Source organism: Geotrypetes seraphini, chromosome 7, assembly GCF_902459505.1.
Source record: "Geotrypetes seraphini chromosome 7, aGeoSer1.1, whole genome shotgun sequence".
In the NCBI taxonomy this organism is placed as follows: Eukaryota; Metazoa; Chordata; class Amphibia; order Gymnophiona; family Dermophiidae; genus Geotrypetes; species Geotrypetes seraphini.
Window position 1 is genome coordinate 12,596,193 of NC_047090.1, and position 21,661 is coordinate 12,617,853.

The 21,661-nt window shown below is 47.1% G+C and overlaps 1 protein-coding gene across 2 annotated transcripts in view; it reads right to left on the reverse strand.

Moving 5' to 3' along the window:
• Positions 1–21,661, reverse strand: part of POLR3B (RNA polymerase III subunit B) — a 184,536-nt gene that overhangs the window by 127,700 nt on the left and 35,175 nt on the right. For both annotated transcript variants that reach the window (XM_033952054.1, XM_033952053.1), the window contains exons 7-10: positions 21,439–21,530; positions 12,678–12,795; positions 4,204–4,312; positions 1,789–1,911 (exon numbers count right to left, since the gene is read on the reverse strand). In XM_033952054.1, coding sequence (XP_033807945.1) covers positions 1,789–1,911; positions 4,204–4,312; positions 12,678–12,795; positions 21,439–21,530 — 442 coding nt within the window. The remainder of the gene's footprint in view (positions 1–1,788; positions 1,912–4,203; positions 4,313–12,677; positions 12,796–21,438; positions 21,531–21,661) is intronic.

Below are 21,661 nucleotides of genomic sequence, written 5' to 3' on the forward strand. Positions count from 1 at the left end.
GAGTAGATAGGGATAGAAAGAGAGAGAGAAAGGGAGACAGAGAGAAATAGAGAGAGAGAGAGAGAGAAAGATTGGAGAAACTGGGACTCTTTTCCCTGGAGAAGAGGAGACTTAGAGGGGATATGATAGAGACTTACAAGATCATGAAGGGCATAGAGAGAGTAGAGAAGGACAGATTCTTCAAACTTTTGAATAATAAAAGAACAAGAGGGCACTCGGAAAAGTTGAAAGGGGACAGATTCAAAACGAATGCTAGGAAGTTCTTCTTTACCCAACGTGTGGTGGACACCTGGAATGCGCTTCCAGAGGATGTTATAAGGACTTTTATATTAATCTACCGTATTTTCACGCATATAATGCGCACCCATGTAAAACGCGCACACGGGTATAGCGCGCGGGGAACACAAATTTATGTTTAAAAAATTTAATATAGCGCGCACACGCGTATACCGCGCATGCTAAAACCTCCTCCCGCTTACTCCGAACCGGCATCCTCCCCCCCCCCCCCACTCGCTTACCCGCGTTTTACAACTTTTTTTTTCAATCCGATCCGGCATCCCCCCTGCGAACCGGCATCCTCCCCCCTCGCTCGCGTCACCCCCCCTCCCCCGCGATCCTACATCCCCCCAGCACCAAACATCTCTTACCCGATTGGGCACCGGCACCAGCACCAATGCACAGGACGTGCCAGTGCCCGAAGATCCTCCCTCGTTGGTTTGGGCTGGGCTGGGCTGGGCTCAAAGCCTTCTGGTCTTGCTCTCTCAAAGCCTAGTCCAGCCCGGCGCAGGAAGAAGGATTATCTCTCCTGCATCGCACCGCCCAGCCCAGCCCAGCCCAGCCCAAACCAACGAGGGAGGATCTTCGGGCACTGGCACGTCCTGTGCATTGGTGCTGGTGCCGGTGCCCAATCGGGTAAGAGATGTTTGGTGCTGGGGGGATGTAGGATCGCGGGGGAGGGGGGGTTGATGCGAGCGGGGGGGGGGGGGGAGGATGCCGGTTCGCAGGGGGGATGCCGATCGGATTGGAAAAAAAAAGTTGTAAAACGCGCTCACGCGTATAACGCGCAAGGTTATGCACGGTTTGTAAAATCGTGTATAACGCGCGCGTTATATGCGTGAAAATACGGTAATATTCCTAGTACAACAATGAGTTCTACTTAAATCTCAGTAATACTAAAATGCAGACAGCAGTCCAACAGTAAGAGGGGTTTTATCCAGTCTTATTTACCCTTGAGAAGAGAAGACTGCGAGGGGATATGAGAGAGACTTATAAGATAATAAAAGGATTCGACAAAATAAGAGCAAATGTGAATCAGACAAGAGGTCATGGATTGAAGTTGAGAGGTGACAGGTTCAGGACAAATACCAGGAAGTTCTGTTTCACGCAGCGAGTGGTGGACGCTTGGAATGCTCTCCCGGAGGAGGTTGTGACGGAGACCACCATTCTGGGTTTCAAAGGCAAGTTGGATGCACACCTTCTTGCATATCACGTCGACGGATACGGGTAAACAGGTTTCATCGGGGAACACCTGGCTTGGCCCCGCGTGTGCGGGTCACCGGACTGGATGGACCAAAAAGGTCTGATTCGGTGAAGGTGTTTCTTATGTTCTTATATATATTATCATCTCCCATTTGGTGAGAGGTCATGGGTGTGCTCCATGCAAAGGGAGAGCAGTACATCGAGGAGACCGACAGGGATGTTGTAGGGACAGCCCCTATACCGCCTTCTCAATCCAAGGAACGCAGGGGATGAACGAGGCACGAGAGACACATAGCAAGACTAACTTACCTGCATTTGGGTGAATATCTGAGCTTTCTGACACTCTTCCAAACTGGGTCCAAATGCTGCCATCACATGTTCCTCTGTCCCAATCATCTGTACAATTTCTTGATCACTGTCTACACCCATAGCCTAAAGAGAGAAGACAGGGCAGAAGAGGATTTAACTTCAGTTAAATGGCATTTATTACACTAATACACCATTAGCATTACTAGCTGCCCAAGGCTAGCTGGGCTCTCAGTGCTGCCGTCATTTCACGCAGTGCTAAATACTACCATATACAGTACATGGGAAAAAGAGGACGTGTCTGGAAAGTAGTATATACTAATGCTTAAAGTATGGGAAACAAGGTTCTGGATCTACAGGCTGTGATGGAAGAGTTTGATTTGGATTCAGTGGCAATCACAGAGACATGGCTCACGGAGAGCCATGACTGGGATATAATCTGTTCAGAAGGCTGTCACCAAATACCCCTACAGTGTCACAGTGGCGGACTCAGATGATTCAATTGGCGGGCTATGAACGTCTGGCCATTGCGGATATGGATTCTAAATCTGGCTCCCTTTATCTTCGTTGTTGGTTGCCCTTTTGTTCCACTTTGCAACCCTCTGTACGTAGTAGATTGCTTAACTGATTGTTAGCTGTTGGATTGACTGTTCCCATGGGTGGGTGGGTGGTGGGCTGGAAGGGTGGGTGGTTGGGGGGGGAGAAGTTTTTCTGTCCACTGTTTAAGCCCTCCCTCCCCTCCGACGTCAGCGCTGACGTCGGGAAGACTTCCGTTCGGCTCTGTGCTGCAAGCAGAGCAGGTAGGGAGAAGAAGAGCCGCGCGACTGAGTACATCCAGCCCCGCAGGAACCCCGCGACCCTCGGAGGCGTCCCCACGGGATCCCCGTGACCCTAGGGGGCGTCCCCATGGGATTCCTGCAACCTTAGGGGCGTCCCCACGGGATCCCCGTGACCCGAAGGGGGAACCCGCGGAATGCCTGCAGGTCCCGCGGGATTCCCGTCGTCCCCATTCCCGTGCAGCTCTCTAATCTATACATAATCTTAGTTGCTCAGTAAGCTTGTTACAATATGATATTCCAGCAATGGAAAATATTTGAAGTTGAGTTGCCACAAGGCTCATCCAATCTGCCCATCCTCAGCATTCACTATCTCTTCCTCTCTATAAGAGATCCCACGTGCCTATTCCAGGCTTTCTTGAAATCAGACACAGTCTCTATCTCTACCACCTTTACCGGGAGACTGTTCCACACATCTACCACCCTTTCTATAAAAAAATATTTCCTTAGATTACTCCTGAGTCTATCACTGCTTAACTTCATCTTATGCCCTCTTATTCTAGAGCTTCCTTTCAAATGAAAGAGATTAAACTCATGCGCACTTATGTCATTTAGGTATTTAAACGTCTCCATCGTAACTCCTCTCACTCGCCTTTCCTCCAAGGTATACAGGTTGAGCTCTTTAAATCTGTCCCCATAAGTCTTATGACGAAGACCACGCACCATTTTAGTAGACTTCCTCTGGACCGACTCCATGCTTTTTATATCTTTTTGAAGGTGCAGCCTCCAGAATAGTATACAATATTCTAAATGAGGTCTCACCAGAGTCTTATATAGGGGCATCAATACCTCCTTTTTTCTACTGGCCATTCTATCTTGCTTTCACCATCACATGCATCATTCTTTGACGAGATTGGTCCTTGAAATCTAACGACAAGTAATTTAATTTAATTTTTTATAAGGTAATTATCCTAACCTGAGCAACAAAGCAATCAAGGCTTTGTTACTATTTGGATCTTCTTATCTTTGCTAACTTGATTTTCAGCTCTGACAGAAACTAAATTAAAAAAAAAAAGAGTGTGTGCGAGCGGTCCTTCGGGGTGGGGGTGCGGGTGAGAGTGCGTGCGAGCGGTCCTTCGGGGTGGGGGTGCGAGTGCGTGCGAGCGGTCCTTCGGGGTGGGGGTGCGAGCGGTCCTGCGGGGGGGTGAATCGGACGTCGGGGGGGGCATCAGGCTTTCAGGGTGGGGACAGGACTTCAAGGGGGAGAGGAGAGTCAGGGCGGGTAAAAGGAGAGTCGGGCGGCGACGGGAGAGTCGGGGCGGCATGCGCAGTATACAGGTGTGCGCGGTATATAAAAATTTATTTACATAAATTACAGTTTCCCGCGCGCTATACCCGTGTGCGCATTTTACACGGGTGCGCGGTATATGAGTGAAAATACGGTAAATGAGGGTTGGCGATAGTAATCATAGATGTATGAATATCACCCACAGCATTCTGAAGCCCTGACAGAATGTAGGGAGACAACGCAGGATATTCCCCAGTCAAGTTTAAGATGCACATCTCCTCTCAATATTTACCTGCTAAATTTGTCTGAGTGCAGAATAAAGTACAAAGCAAGCACCACTCCCGTCATAATTACCTTGAAGATTATTGCAATGGGAACATCTTCTGATAAGGTGTTATGCCGCAGGTAAAACCTTCCTTGCTTTACAACAATGTTGGTTCTGCTCTTCTTCTCATGGGTAGAGCTGCAAGATAAAGTTGCATTAAGCCTCAGCAATGCAACTTAAGATACCACTTAATAAAGCTGCAGGAAGTTAAACATCTTGAGGGACAATAAATCAAAAACTAATTCCATAGATAAAACAGCATTTTAATTGCAGAAATTAGCTCTTGAGAACTGCCCACCTTGAGTACAGGTAACTTTTATCCACATATTGCAGGAAGTCTGTAATCCTGCAAGTTGAGTTAGTTTGGCGGAAGCAACAATGTGTACAACATTGCATTCTCAAAACCTACACACAATGGTTTTGACCGGAAAAGGCACCTCAAACGGAACATTCTTGCCAATCCAGTTAAGGTATGGCCAGTTAGCAGACAGTCAGTGGGTGCTGAATATTAGATGCCAGTATGCTTACCGGAGTTTAACCAAGCCTGGTTAAATACTTTTGAATATCAGGCCCTACATTTATAATTGATTACAAGTATTTTCTAGAGTATTCCGAGGAGCTTTTTTTGGCCGATGATCCTACCCTGGAGTGAGTATCAGAGTGAGACCTTGTTCTCCTTTATTTGAGGCAGGGGTGTAGCCATGGGGTCCTTTGAGACCTTGGCTCCCCTGGCTGGCAGGGGATCTCCAAAGCCCCACCAGCAGAAGTGCTCCTCGACTAATGTTGCTGCTGTGCCGGGACTCCCTCCACCCAACATGCTCAGTTTTCATGAAGGCATGAATAAACATGCAGACAAAGGCGAGTCAGTTGATGTAGACAGGCATGTTCAATAAGTCATCCAAGTCTGAATTGGAAGGCTTTTCTCATTATGTCTCCAAAAATACAACCATCTCAGAGCCATTTTCAAAACAGGAAAAATGTCTGACTTTCCCTTTTGAAAATAGCTCAAAGATGGATGTTTTTGCAGAGAACTCTGTTCCTCAGATAAGTCACTCTTAGCGTTACCCTTCTCCTCCACTGCCAATTCCAGACATAAGAACCTAAGAATTGCCGCTGCTAGGTCAGACCAGCAGTCCATTCCTGCAGTGGCCCTTAGGTAAAGGACCAGAGCCCTAACTGAGTCTAGCCTTACCTGCGTAAGTTCTGGTCTAGCAGGAACTTGTCTAACTTTGTCTTGAATCCCTGGAGGGTGTTTTCCCCTATAACAGCCTCCGGAAGAGCGTTCCAGTTTTCCACCACTCTCTGGGTGAAAAAGAACTTTCTTACGTTTGTACGGAATCTATCCCCTTTCAACTTTAGAGAGTGCCCTCTCGTTCTCCCTACCTTGGAGAGGGTGAACAACCTGTCTTTATCTACTAACTCTATTCCCTTCATTATCTTGAACGTTTCAATCATGCCCCCTCTGTCTCCTCTTTTCAAAGGAGAAGAGGCCCAGTTTCTCTAATCTCTCGCTGTACGACAACTCCTCCAGCCCCTTAACCATTTTAGTCGCTCTTCTTTGGACCTTTCGAGTAGTACTGTGTCCTTCTTCAAGTACGGCAACCAGTGCTGGACACAGTATTCCAGGTGGGGTTGCACCATGGCCCGGTACAGCGGCATGATAACCTTCTCCGACCTGTTCATGATCCCCTTCTTAATCATTCCAAGCATTCTGTTCGCCTTTTTTGCCACCGCCACCAGTGCTCCCTCTAAGCGGGCGGGTGTTGTGAGCAAAATTTTTTTCGCTGTGCGCTAAAAATATCGGGCGCCAGCAAGTTATGAGCCAACTCGCCCGATTCTCCTCTCGCCGCCCTGCCCGCCGTGCGCTGTGACGTGAAACCTGTGCGCTGGATGTAATATTTTGTGCGCCAGCGCACGCCAGCGCAGCTTAGAGGGAACACTGACCGCCACGCATTGCACGGACAGCTTCATCGACTTGTTGACCAGAACTCCCAAGTCTCTTTCTTGGGGGGTCTCTCCGAGTACTGCACCAGACATCCTGTATTTGTGTACAAGATTTTTGTTACTGACATGCATCACCTTACACTTATCCACGTTAAACTTTATTTGCCATGTCGCAGCCCATTTCTCGAGCGTGTTTATGTCCTGTAGCAGGTCATAGCAAGTATCTAGACAACTGATCCTCTCTTCTCTCTCCCCTCTATAGCGATTAACTTGTTCTATTGATCACTCCCTCCTTAAAACTGGATTTCCTGTCATATTAACCCTCTTTCTTCCTCCCCTCTTAAAGTCAGTTAATTTGTACCTTTGCTTAATCTTTGTAAACCACATAGAACTTCACGGTATTGTGGTATATAAGCTGTTATTATTATTATTATCGCAATCCTCCTGTGTCTTCACTACTCTGAATAACTTTGTATTGTCTGCACCTCGCTCGTCGTTCCAATTTCCAGGTCGTTTATAAATATGTTGAAGAGCACGGGCCCAAGCACCAAACCCTGCAACACTCCACTGGTGACGCTTTTCCAGTCTGAGTATTATCCATTTACCCCCTTTCTCTGTTTTCTATCCGCCAACCAGTTTTTGATCCATGGGATCACCCTCAATCCCAAGGCTCAAAATTTTTCAATAGTCGTTCATGAAGCTGCGTGTGGCTGCTGTAAAGGTCATCTCTGATGCAACCGGAAGTTGCATCAGAGACGACCTTTACGGCAGCCATATGCAACTACAATGCTCCAGCTGCTGTAAAAAGGTAATTTAGACTCGCAGCCACAGGGCAGGGAGGTTTGTCGGACCGGATCTGTTGTCAGGTGGGTGGGCGGGCTGGGGGGGGAAGCGCCACGAAGGTAAGGGGCAAGGAGGGAGAAAGGGAGGAAAGGTGGAATGGAGAGGAAAAGACGCTGACAGGACATGGGGAAGACTGGGGGGGGGAGAAGGACACTGACAGGACATGGGGAAGAGAGAGTGGGGAGGAGGACGCTGAAAGGAAATGGGGAAGAGAGAGTGGGGAGGAGGACGCTGAAAGGAAATGGGGAAGAGAGAGTGGAGAGGACGACGCTGAAAGGAAATGGGGAAGAGAGAGTGGGGAGGAGGACGCTGAAAGGAAATGGGGAAGAGAGAGTGGGGAGGAGGACGCTAAAGGGAAATGGGGAAGAGAGAGTGGGGAGAAGACGCTAAAGGGAAATGGGGAAGAGAGAGTGGGGAGAAGACGCTGAAGGGAAATGGGGAAGAGAGAGTGGGGAGAAGACGCTGAAGGGAAATGGGGAAGAGAGAGTGGGGAGAAGACGCTGAAGGGAAATGGGGAAGAGAGAGTGGGGAGAAGACGCTGAAGGGAAATGGGGAAGAGAGAGTGGGGAGAAGACGCTGGCAGGAAAGAAGACAGAGAAGCCAGATTATGGGGGGAGTGGAGGGAAGAAGATGGGTGCCAGACCAATTTGGAAGGGGGGAGAAAGGGAGAGGCATAGTAACAGAGCAAATGGAAGACGCAGAGAGAAGAGAGACAGTGGATGGAAGGAATTGAATGAGAACATGAGGAAAGCAGAAACCAGGCAACAAAGGTAGAAAAAAAATTCTATTTCTTTTTTTTTTTTTGCTTCAGGATAAAGTAGTATATTAGTTGTGTTGATAAAAATTTATAAACAAAGCACTGCCAGCTGAACATCTTTCTCCAGTTCAGCAGCCAGAACTTTGATTTATAAGGAAGGAATAAGCTAAATATTGCAATACTGAGGCTTGTATGGATTCTGCGGGGACGGTGACGGGGACAGATTTTTTTCCCCGTGTCATTCTCTAGTGCTCATGTCAAAAGCTTCCCTCTGACTCAGCTTCCTGTTTCCGCTTTTGACTGAGCACCGCATTGCCGATCTGAGGTTCTGTTGATGCCAGGGGTAGAAGGAGGCCCGTTGCCGATCTTAAATGTCATCGTGGGGGGGGGTTGCAGATCTTGTTGCCAAAATCAGAAAGGTGAGGAAGGGAGAAAGATGGGCCTGTGGTAGATGGAGAAATTGAGAGAAGGGGGCAGATGATGGAAGTGGGAAGAAAGGGGAGAGAGAAGAGGGCAGATGATGGAAGTAGGGATAAGGGGCAGATGATGGAAGTGGGGAGAGAGAAGAGGGCAAATAATGGGGAAAAGGATTGAGTTAGGGAAATACTGGAGGGGGTGAGGGAAAGAGGTGGTTAGCTGTAGGTAGAGAGTAAAAAAGGAAATTGATGAGAGGGTAATAAGAACGTAATTTAGATGGATGCAGAAAATAAAATGAAAAGGAAAATGAGTGAAGAAAGGGATTGCAGAAGAGAGGTGTGGGAGAGGGAAGGAGAGGAGAGAGATGCCAGACTAATGGGGGTGAAAGGAGAGATGGAAGGGGGAGGCATACAGTTTCAGGAAAGGGCATAGAAGGAGAGAAGATGCCATATAGGGGCAGAGAGATGGCAGACAGTGGATGGAAGGAAGACAGTAACAAGAAGATGAGGAAAGCAGAAACCAAAGAAGACAAAGGTAGAACAAAAATTTTCTATTTATTTATTGCTTTAGGAGACATGTGTCACTGTTTCTGTGGTGTTGCATTTTATGCAGAGTCCAGCTTCTTGCTGGTTCAATTTAACCTTTGTCTATGTATTTCTATTTTATCCCCCCTTTTACAAAACTGTGGAGCGTTTTTTAGCGCCAGCTGTGGTGGTAGCAGCTCTGATGCTCAGAATTCTATAAGCGTCAGAGCTGTTACCACCGTGGCTAAAATCCACACTACAGTTTTGTAAAAGGGGGATGGGTTAGTTTGTGTTGACATATTCCATACTAGGCGAAGGTGTTTTCTGTGTTCTCGAAAGACATGGTTTTCTGTTAGAATTGACGGTGTAGGATTGATCTGTACTAGTCTGGCTTGTTTAGTTTTACAATGGGTGTATTGATGTACTGCTCACTGCAATATGTAAGATGCTGCCTTTTCCTAGGTACTCATGTGTGACATGTGGCTTGTTACTAAAAATCATGTTTTTCGTACAGATGGGGGGTGACAAAAAATGATGGTCCCCGGGTGTCACATATGCTACTGCGATGATGTCAAAGTTATCTTTTTGTGCCATTGTTTCTAAGTCACCCATCTTATTCCTTAGACTCCTTGCGTTCTTGCACTTTCTTCTCTCTTGCATCCCTTTCGATCCGTCCGGATTTCTGTCCTGTCCATGATCCGCTGAGTCTTCCCCGCTAACTTCTTGCACGGTATTCTCTGGGTATACCGGTTCCTGAACCATCAACACTCGGTCGACTGCTGGCTTTCCTCTTCTTCCTAGTTTAAAAACTTCTCAATTTCTCTCTTGATGTTGCTTGCAAGTAGCCTCGTTCCATCTCGGCTGAGGTGGAGTCCATCCTTCCTGAATAGCTTGCTCTTCCCACAGAACGTCGTCCAGTTGAGCACGAAGTGGAATCCTTCATCCTCACACCAGTGTCACATCCACGCATTGACTGCTTGCAGCTCCATCTGCCTCTTCTCATTGGCCCTGGGTACCGGCAGGGTCTCTGAGAACGCTACCCTCTGTGTTCTGGTCTTCAGCTTCTTTCCTAGCAGCCGGAACTGGTCCTTCAGTACTTCCTGTTGCTTGTCCACAAATGGATCACCTCCGCCGTATCGTCCTCTTCCACGCTGTTCATGATCCTGTCAATGCGGCTCACTATGTCTTCTACCTTGGCTCCCGGTAGGCAGGTCACCAGCCGATCCTGTGTTTCTCCCGCTATGTGGCTGTCGACTTGTCTGATGATGGAGTCCCCCCACAACAATTGCTGTCCTCTCTATCTTCTCTTGCCTCTCTAGCCGCAGGTCTGTGTCCCTGGTGTATGACCATCTCTCTAACCGTAGGTCCGTGTCATCCGTGCACTTCCATCTTCCCTTATCCTGGCGTTGGCTTGCACCAGACTCATCTTCTTATGGGTTCACTCCGCTGCTTCCAGATCTCGCTGCTGTATCACCCATTTCTTCCTTATGGCTGTCCTCCAGGTGGTCCTCACTCCCTGTAGGTGTATCTCGGCAGTTCCACTGTTGCTGGTGATTTTCCATGGCCTCCTTGTATGCCTCCTCGATTAACTTCTCCAGCTTCCGGACTTCATCCTCAATGGTTTCCTCTGTTTTGACGTTCTCTGCATCTCTGTCCTCCTCCTCCTCCACTTCTCGAAGTGCTTCTAGTTCCAGTATTCTGCCCTCTAGGAGTCTAACTTGTTTATTCAGGCTCTCCAGTTCTCCACATTGAGTGCATACATAAGACCGCTTCCCTGAGGGGAAGTAGTCATACATATGGCAGAAAATTGGGTAGCTCATCTTTCTGCTTCTGTCTGCTGCTTTCATAGCTGATGGTGTTCCCTGCTGCTGCTGGTGTCCCCTACGTCTGCTGCTGCTGGTGTCCTCTGCGTCTGCTGCTCATGCAGTGACTCGCCCCTTCTGAAGGCCCTTCGCTGTCCCCTGTGTCTGCTGCTGCTGGTGTCCCCTGTGTTGACTGCTGCTGGTGTCCCTTGTGTCAGCTGCTCATGCAGTGACTCGCCCCTTTTGAAGGCCCTTCGCAAAGGCGCTCTCGCTAAGGCAAGCGCCTTTAATGCGTGCCGAACGGCTGAACACTGTTGGCTCCTCCCCTTTTAAGGAGGAGCTCCGGATCGGTGGTTTGCTGACGTCGAAGGGGTGGGCGGAGCTACCTTTCACCAGTGTCCCTCACTCTTTTCTGCCTCCTCTGACTTTTTTCCCCTCTTAACTCTTTCCTTGGGCTCTCTCCTACCTCCTGACTCCCTTCTCCTGCCTGCCCTGCTCTCTGGGCTCAGCTGTTCAACTCAACTCACTGCCGTTGGCTCCTCCCCTTTTAAGGGGGAGCTCCGGATTGGTGGTTTGCTGACATCGGAGGGGTGGGCGAAGCTACCTCTCACCGCTGCCCCCTATGCATGGAATAAATTACCCGAGTTTGTCCGCCAAGCCCCTTCCCTTGTTTAAAAGCAGACTGAAAACCCACCTTTTTGATATAGCTTTCAATCCTTAACCCTACTCCTCTGCCTCCAACCCAGCCCACTGATTAACCATGCCTCTTAACTGTATCCATGACATCCTGTTTAGATTGTAAGGACAGTTACATGACATGATATGACAAATCAAAAATCTTGAATTTTATTTGTCAGTCTAGAAGACTCTATAAAACACTTAACTCAATCTACCGTATTTTTTGCTCCAAAAGATGCATTTTTTTCACCCCCAAATATGGGTGGAAATAAGGGTGCGTCTTATGGAGCGAATATCATCCCCCCCACACCTGTTTTTAATCGTGGCGCTTCCCTCGTTAGATGGCTGCGGCAGTGAGCCGCTCCTCTCCCTACCTGCTTTTAATCCCGGCACTTCCCTTGCTGGATGGCTGAGGCAGTGGGCGCCCCCCCCCCCCACCGGCAGTGAGCTTTCCCCTCCTGTACCTGTTTTTAATCCTGGCGCTTCCTTTGCCGGACAGCTGCGGCAGGGAGAGGCAGTGCAGCGAACAAGGCAGGCACGCTTGCCTGGTCCCGTATGCTTGCCTGAATGGCTGCAGGCAGTTCTCGCAAGTCACGAGAGCTGACTGCAGCCATTTAGGCAGTTGCGCAGGACCAGGCAAGCGCCCCTGCCTTGTTCGCCACTCTGCCTCTCCCTGCCGCAGCTGTCCGGCAAAGAAAGCGCCAGGATTGAAAACAGGTACAGGAGGGGGAAGCTCACTGCCAGGGAGGAGTGGGGAGGGTCACTGCTGGGGGGGGGGGGGGCTCACTGTCACAGCGAGGCAAGCATCGGGATTAAAAGCAGGCAAGGGGAGGGGGGAGGAGGGCGGAAGAGAACAGGCTGGAAGGCAGTGAGGGGAACATAGGAGGAAGGGACAATTGTTGAGCCTGAGGTGGGGGGGGGGAAGATGACAAAAGGCAGTGATGGGAACATAGGAGGGAGAGAAGAAGGGACAATTGTTGGGCCAGAGGATGGAAGGAAGGAAGGAAAGAAAGAAGGAAGGAAAGAAAGAAATCACCAGACAACAAAGGTAGGAAAAAATATTTTACTTGCAATTTAGTAATCAAAATGTGTCAGTTTAGAGAATTTATATCTGCTATCTATATTTTGCCCTATATTTGTCTATTTTTCTATAGTTGTTACTGAGGTGACATTGCATATTTAAAAAAGTAATCTGCCTTGACATCTGTGCCCTGTCCCAGTCTACCACTAGACCACCAGAGGAGGGACAGGGTGCAGAGCCTGGCAGGGAGGGGGGACAGGATGCAGAGCCTGGCAATGAGTGTGGGGTTGGGTGCAAAGCCTGGCAAGGAGAATTTGGTTCAGAATGGTTTTTTTTCTTGTTTTCCTCCTCTAAATTTAGGGTGCGTCTTAAGGGCAAAAAATACAGTAAATTTTGAAACAAAGTTGGCTTTGGATATTTTTGGGTTTTTTTTAGACAAATACTGAGTATACAGTTTCCAAAGAGTTCTTAGATTTGTGGAGAATACCCATATCTTGTTGCTGTGTACTGTTAATACCTTGTGACTGAAGCTCCTACAGCCCCTTTCCTGTCAGCTTCCACAATGATGCGGTTCTTGGATAACTGCTCTTGAATCAAAATGACTTTCTCAACACCTTTAACGATGAAGTAACCACCTGTGCACAATGAGAGCAGAGACTTATGAGAAAAAGTTGTGATGGCTACATACAAAAATATTGCTTCAAAGAAGAGAGTAATAAAAGATCAAAACAGTAACAGAATTCACAAACACAGAAGATTTTTAGACAGGAGGATTTTTGCGATCAGGCAGACTGTAGGCAGATTTATGGGTATAACTACTTAGTGCAACATAAACAAATCACATGCAACTCTCGTTTCTAGGAAATCCCATAACTGCACCCAAGGATTCGGATTTTTGCCAACTTATACGAATACAGAGACCAAAGCTGTATGAAATATTTTATTATAGATATAAAAATATAATTCACAAGCCAGCAGTAAATAATAACCAATTATTGTTCACAATATATATTTCAGCACACAATTATTACACAGTAATCACTAATAATTCCTTACAATACTAAGTCCTGATAATAGCAGCAATCTATTATAGCTTATCACCAAGGGGACCTAACATTCCTATCCATAATCAATACAATTCTAGCTAGCCCAGCTGAAAGAAGAGATAATTCCTTTTCTCACCCTTTAGATTATACCTCAGCAGATCCGGGAGATGGAATTCTTCTGTTTCCTCAGCATAACAGATGATAGAACTTCTTCTGGTCAGAAAAGTCCATTTGTCACTGGAAAAGCTGTAATATATATTAGCTAGAGTTCCTTTTGTGATAGAAACCAGATCTGTTTCAAAGACAGTTCTGCGTCTTCACTCTCGTCCGAGAGCAGGTCACAAGAGGTAACTTTTATCAGTTCTTACTGTTGTGGTGTGTACAGAGAAACCTAAGTTTAGATCCGAGCTCCCTCACATCCAAACGTAGTCTAATTCTCCTCCAACACCTTTCTCCTTAGGTCGTGTAAGATGACCCTCCATGACCAATCAAAGCAGAACAGCAAGAATCAATAGACTTTTTCTTGTGCCGAGGCCTTGGAAGGCGCCATAGAAGATAAGCACATAAACACAGATCATAGCATAGTTCATAACTCCTCCAGGTTCACAGAAGCTGGGCATGTATGAATAGGCAGATGTCCTTGACTGGAAACACACAGTTCTTATAAACACATCCAGAATGCATCAGGCAGCAACGATGGTTCAGGCAGGAAAGATGGTTCAGGCTTGCTTGACATAAGCGAGGCAGGAAACACTCCTACAAGACCCTGTGTATTCCATCAAGAATAAGCAGATTGGATGGGTCCAGTGTCATTTTCTAAGATTCCACTTTATCCCAGGACAAGCAGGCAGCATATTCTCACATGTGGGCAACGTTATCCACGAAACCTGGCATGGACCGTTCAAAGTGAACTGTCATTTTTAAAACTTTAAAAGACTGCCCATACCGCTCATGTGTAGCTGGCTTCCCGCCCACTGCCAGCTTGTGGCAGCATAAGTTCTCTGCTTTCCACCGTGCAAGATACCGGATACCGTGCAAGAAGATAGAGGGAAAGATTCATGGATCACAGGCAAGATATATCGAAAAGGACACAAGAGGGAAGGAAATGCAAGAAAGGAACAGGCCACAAACTCAAGTGTATGTACACGAACGCAAGGAGCCTTAGAAATAAGATGGGTGAATTAGAAGCTATGGCACAAAAAGATAACATTGACATCATAGGAATCACAGAAACATGGTGGACTGAGGAATACGTCTGGGACACTGTGCTACCGGGATACAAACTATACTGCAGAGACAGAGTGGCTCAAAAAGGTGGGGGCATTGCCATATACATCAAAGAGGGAATTGAATCTACTGGAGAGAACACGCCACAACTGACAGATAAGTTAGAGTCTCTATGGGTCAAAATTCTGGGAACAAATGGCCTGGAAACGAAGATCGGCATCTACTATCTACCCCCAGGGAAGTCCGAAGAAATTGACGGGGAAATGATGGACAAGATTAAACGTAACTGCAAGGAAGGCAACGCTGTTATCACGGGTGATTTCAACTATCTGGGAATAGATTGGAACCTAGGCACCTCCGGCTGCATTAGAGAGACCAAGTTCTTGGATGCTGTAGGCGATTGCTTCCTGGAACAACTTGTCAAGGAAAACACTAGAGGAAATGCAATTCTGGACTTAATTCTAATGGTCTACGAGGACCGGCACAAGATGTAGAAGTAGAAGGGACGCTGGGAAACAGCGATCACAATATGATCTGCTTCGATCTGGACGCAGGGGAGAAACACCAGTCCAAAACGACAGCCATGGTACTGAACTTCCGAAAAGGGAATTACGAAAGGTAGGGAAGAAGATTAAGAAGAGGATAAGCACTGTAAAAATGCTAGAGCAAGCTTGGTCCCTTTTTAAGGACACAGTCTCCAAAGCGCAAAATCTATATATACCGCGTATCAATAAGAGATCAAAGAGGAAAAAGAACAAAGAACCGGCGTGGCTCACTGTTCAGGTGAAGGAAGCGATAAGAGACAAGAAAACTTCGTTTAAGGAATGAAAAAGGTCAAAAACGTACGAAAACTGGAACAAGCACAAACATCAACGCGGGTGCCATAAGGCAGTAAACGGGGCCAAAAGAGACTAAGAGGAAAAAATAGCCAAGGAGGCGAAGAACTTCAAGCCGTTCTTTTGATATATTAAGGGGAAACGACCCGCGAAGGAAGCGGTGGGACCGTTGGATGACCATGAAATAAAGGGAGTGCTAAAGGAGGACAAAGCAATCACCGACAAACTTAAACACATTTTTTGCATCTGAATTTACCGAAGAAGATGAACATAGCATACCCGAACCCATCAGGCTATATACTGGAAATGAAGACGAAAAGCTGACAGGATTGACTGTCAGTCTAGAGGAGGTTGAAGGGACACGTATCATGTATCTTGTAGTTTTCCTTAGGCTGTGTTTGAAGCTGTAAATCCAGACACTGTTTGTCTTCTCTTGCTGAAATACTACAAGGCCATTTTATGTTTGAGAGATGTGTGTCCTTATCTTGTTGTGAAGTGAAATCAATTGTCTTCGCATCTGTATTTGTAAGAAGCTTTAGATAATAAAAAGTGTCTGCTATGTAGAGCACCCTTTGGACTTCAGCCTTTAGATAGTAAGGGCTTGTTACAACGATACAACAGCAGGATGACTTATTTTGTTCTTGTTGTAATACCCTTCTTGATAGTACCCAACATTCTGTTCACTTTCTTTGAGGCTGCCGCGCATTTCGCCGTTGGTTTCATTGTTGTATCCACCAACACTCCCAAGTCCTTTTCGAGGTTACTTTCCCCCAGAGCCAATCCCCCCATTTTGTAGCTGAACATCGGGTTCTTTTTCCCTATATGCATGACCTTGCATTTCTCTATATTGAAGTTCATCTGCCATTTATTCGCCCACTTCTCCAATGTTGTCAGGTCTCTTTGCGGTTCTTCACATTCCCCTACAGTTTTAACCCTACTACAGAGTTTAGTGTCATCTGCAAACTTTATAACTTCGCACTTTATCCCCACTTCCAGGTCATTTATAAACACATTGAACAGCAGCTGCCCGAGCACAGACCCCTGTGGGACACCGCTCGTTACCCTTCTCCAGCCCGAGTAGTGGCCCTTCACTGCAACCCTCTGCTTTCTGCCTGCCAACCAGTGTTTTTAACCCATCTATGTACGTCCCCTCCCACCCTGTGTTTCCACAGTTTCTTAAGTAGCCGCTCATGAGGTACCTTGACAAAGGCTTTTTGGAAGTCGAGATTTATGATATCAATGGGGTCCCCTTTGTCCATCTGGCTGTTTATCCCTTCAAAGAAGTGTAGTAAGTTTGTTTGGCATGATCTTCCTTTGCATGTTGGCTCGCTTTCATTAGCTCATTTATTTCTATATGCTCACAGATACTGTCTTTTATCATTGCTTCTACCATCTTGCCTGGCACTGAAGTCAAACTCATCGGTCTGTAGTTTCCTGGATCTCCTCTCGATCCCTTTTTGAAGATAGGTGTGACATTTGCTATTTTCCAATCCTCTGGGATCACCCCTGTTGCCAAGGACAGGTTGCAAACTCTTTGGAGTTTTCAGTTCCTTTAATACCCTTGGGTGGATCCCGTCCGGGCCTGGGGACTTGTCGGTTTTCAATCTGTCTATCTGCCGGAGTACATCTTTGAGGCTTACTTCTAATGTCGAAAGCCTTTCCTCTGGGTCTCCGTTAAAGATTTCTTCGGATTCCAGTATATTGGATGTGTCCTCACTTGTGAAGACTGACGAGAAGAACATGTTTAATTTGTCAGCCACCTCCTTTTCCCCCCTTATCGCTCCTTTTATGTCTCAATCATCTAACAGTCCCACTGCTTCCCTCGCTGGTTGCTTCCCTTTAATATATCTAAAAAAAGATTTGACATTTCATGTTTCCTTAGCCAGTCTCTCTTCGTATTCTCTTTTTGCTTTCCTGATCACTCGATGACATTTTTTTTTGGTGTTCCCTGTGCTCCTTCCTGTTTTCCTCGGTTTTGTCCTTTTTCCACTTCCGGAACGATAGTTTCTTGTCCTGTATTGCTGCCCTCACTGCATTGCTTATCCACACTGGGTCTTTTGTTCAATTCTTTTTGCATCCTTTTCTAAATCTGGGGATGTACAGGTTCTGTGCTTCTTGTATCATGTCCTTGAACAGGGACCAAGCTTGCTCCATGTTCTTTGCTTTTCCCGAGCCTTTCCCGAGTTTCATTCTTATCATTGCTCTCATAGCATCGTAGTTCCCCTTCTTGAAGTTGAGAGTTGTTGCTGTGGTTCTCTTCCCTTTTGATGTTCCTACTTCTAGTTTGTACTGGATCATGTTGTGATCGCTGTTTCCTAGTGGTCATAAGAACATAAGCAGTGCCTCCGCCGGGTCAGACCATAGGTCCATCCTGCCCGGCAGTCCGCTCCCGCGGCGGCCCAAACAGGTCACGACCTGTCTGAATCACCAGAAGGGGCTCCCTTGCCACCTTGGTTTCTCATTGAAGTCCTATCTTCCCATCGAAGTCCTAACCCTCCGGTCTTGCACATGCATGACCTGTTGGGTTTCTATACTTATTACCTGGTTAGCTTTCTATACTTGTGTTACATCCCAGCTCCTCCCTCAGTATCCCACGATCCCTTTATCCCTCAGGAATCCGTCCAATCCCTGTTTGAATCCTTGTTCCGTACTCTGCCTGATCACTTCCTCCGGTAGCGCATTCCAAGTGTCCACGACCCTTTGGGTGAAAAAAAACTTCCTTGCATTTGTTTTGAACCTATCTCCCTTCAGTTTCTCCGAATGCCCCCTCGTACTTGTTGTCCCCTTCAGTCTGAAGAATCTGTCCCTATCCTCCCTCTCTATGCCCGTCATGATCTTGAAGGTCTCTATCATATCTCCCCTGAGCCTCCTTTTTTCCAGAGAGAAGAGCCCCAGCCTATCCAACCTCTCGGCGTATGAGCAGTGTTCCAGCCCTTTTACCAGTTTCGTTGCTCTCCTTTGGACTCTCTCAAGTACCGCCATGTCCTTCTTGAGGTGCGGCGACCAATACTGAACGCAGTATTCCAGATGTGGACGCACCATCGCTCGATACAATGGCATGATGACTTCCCGCGTCCTGGTTGTTATGCCCCTCTTTATGATGCCCAGCATCCTATTGGCTTTTTTCGAGGCTGCTGCGCACTGTGCAGATGGCTTCAGTGATGCATCTACCAGCACACCCAAGTCTCTCTCAAGTCTGCTGTCTCCCAACAATGCTCCCCCCAATTTGTAGTTGAACAACGGGTTCTTTTTCCCTATATGCATGACTTTGCATTTTTCCACGTTAAGCGCATTTGCCATTTGTTTGCCCAGTCTTCCAGCTTGTCCAGGTCCCTTTGCAGGTCCTCACACTCCTCCCTGGACCTAACTCTGCCGCACAGTTTGGTATCGTCTGCAAATTTTATAACCTCGCACTTTGCCTCCTTTTCCAGGTCATTGATAAATATGTTGAAGAGTAACGGCCCCAGCACCGATCCCTATGGCACACCGCTTGTGACTCCCCACCAGTCAGAATATTGGCCCTTCACTCCGACCCTCTGCAGTCTACCCGACAACCAGTGCTTGATCCATCTGTGCACATCCCCTCCCACCCTGTGGTCCTATTACTTCCACTTCCTTTGTAGGTCCCCCAGCCCGTTGAGTAGTAGGTCTAGAGTCACATTCCCTCTCGTTGGCTCCTTGACGAGCTGTTCCATGAAGCAGTCCCAAACAGCCTCTAGGAATTCCATTTCCATTGCGTTGTTTGAGTTTCCGATATTCCAGTTTATCTCAGGGTAGTTAAAGTCCCTCATTACCATGATATTTCCGTTCTTGCATTCCCGCCTTAGTTCCGCTTCCAGCTCTTTGTCTTTTGCTTCTGTTTGTCCAGGTGAACGATAGTACAGTCCCAATTTGACGTCAGGCCCATTTCTTCCTGGTAATTTAACTCATAATGATTCTAATCCATCCGTCTCTAGTGCCGTATCCATTTTGGTCGAGTGAATGGTGTCCTTTATAAATAGTGCTATTCCTCCACCCTTCTTTTGTGTCCTGTCTTTTCGATACAGTTTGTACCCTGGTAGTACTATGTCCCATTTGTTTTCCTTGTTCCACCATGTTTCCGTGATTCCGATGACGTCCAGGGCCTTTTTTTGGCCATGATTTCTAGTTCTCCCATTTTGTTCTTCAGGCTCCTTACATTTGCATACAAGCAAGTTAGGTCCTGGTTTTCTCCTTTCTCTGTTGTTCGTCCCTGTGATTTGTTTCTCTTGTCGTCCCCTTTTTGAGCTGCCAGACCCCGAGTCTTGTTCATTTCTTCCTTCTTCTTTGGCGCATCTTGTTTTGCCTCAATTTGTTTCCTCAATTCCACCTGTCCCTCTAGCTCTTGCTGTTTCCCATTGCCTTTGTTCGCCAATTTCTCTTGTTCCTCAGGCTCCAGTTGTTTGCCTTTTGTTTCTATCCAGCATTTCTCCTGCTCAGTATCTTCTTTGGATACTCTCATCCAAACCGTCGATGTCCGATCGACTGTCGGCTTTCCCCCTCTTCTTAGTTTAAAGCCTGTTCTATTCCTCTCTTGACGTTGTTTGCTAGAAGTCTTGTTCCAGTCGTGCTCAGGTGAAGTCCGTCCCTCCTGAAGAGCTTGTTCTTCCCCAAAAAAGTTGTCCAATTTCTCACGAAGTAGAATCCTTCTTCTTCGCACCATTTCCGCATCCATGTGTTAATTGCTTGTAGTTCCATCTGCCTCTTCATGTCTGCCCTCGGTACTGGCAGGATCTCTGAGAACGCTATCTTCTGTGTCCTCAGCTTCAGCTTTCTTCCCAGGAACTTGAACTGTTGATTTGGTGCAGTCCTGCTGTAGTTTCTTCTGTTGATATCATTTGTCCTAACGTGGATTACCACTGCCGTCTCTTCCGTCTCCGCTCCTTCCAGGATCTTCTCAATTCTGTCGGTGATGTCCTTTGTTCTTGCTCCTGGGAGACAGGTCACTAGTCGGTCTTCTCTCCCTCCTGCTATTTGGCTGTCCACTTCTCTCAGGATTGAGTCTCCTACTATGATTGCCAATCTCCCTTTCTTCAGCTTCCTCGCTGGTCGCAAGTCCGTATCCTCGGTGTGCTTTCTTGCTTCCTCTTCAAGGCTCCGGTGAGACCTCGCCTCCTCTTCCTGCCTGATGATTCTACAAGTTCCTTCATCCACATGATCATCTCTCCTTTCCTCTCCTTCACCCCAATTCTTCCTCTTTCCTTTCTCTCCCCCACATATGCAACATCTTTCCTCCCCTCCCTCCCATCCCCCTGTGCAGCAGACGTTTGCCCAGCTTCTATCCTTCCTTCCTTCCCTCCCTCCCACTCATCCCTTGTACAGCAGAACCCTTGAGAACAGCCCCATGCCCCACCGCGCAGCTGCACCCCTGCTGACCCACCATCCTTCCCTCCCCGCCGACCGCGAGAGAGCCCTACCTTCAAAAGAAGCAGCGTCGGGCCATCAGCACTCTAAACAGGCTGCTTGGCCTTGTCCATCAGGGATTTCACTCTGCCGCATTACTGATGACTAGGGTGCTGCCAGCCCGACGCTGCTTCAGTTGAAGATAGGGCTCACTCGCGGTCATTAGGGAGGGAAGGATGGCGAGTCAGCAGGGGTTCGACTGCACGGGGGGGGGGGCATGTTGCAGAGTTGCCAGTGAATCCCAGGAGGGCTTATTTTTGAGGTAGGGCTTATATTAAGACCTACTCCGAAAATGATGCCAGGTCTTATTTTCAGGGTAGGTCTTATTTTCAGGGAAACACAATAGCAGCATGACATTGTCAACACTGGCATCAGTGCTGCCCTCATTGTTGTCTTCTGCAAACTGCTGTTGGCCTGATATTCCAGCTCTTTCAAAACAAGCGTTGCTGTTCGAATTGTTCCCAGCCTTATTTTGTTCCATGCTGTGATCACCTATTTGAATACTTCAGCACATTCCATCTGTATATTTCTTGCATAGGTACATAATTTCCATGCATTATACAAAGTGTGCACGCCTAGATGTAATGAATCTCCAATCCTGACCTGAAACTCTTAAACAGGGCTTGCCATCACCAGAAAACTATTTCTGAGAATCTGTAAATGGACCTATAAAGATGCCACCATTTGAAATTAACATCTCAGATGGAAACTTCAAGAAGTATTGTAGATTGGCACTGTAAATACATACCTGGATCTAAAGGGCATTCATTCAGCTTTGCAAACTCTGCTGGAGTTTTGCCAGTGAGCACACAATTAGAGCTGCGCAGCATGATGGGCATTCTGTAAAAAAAAAAAAAAAAATTTAAAAAAAACCCCCACACACAAATGCACATAATATTTAACTTCTGTATTAATACACAGGAAATATATTTTGAAAGTAAAGGAGCAGCTAAACTTGCAGATTCCAAAAC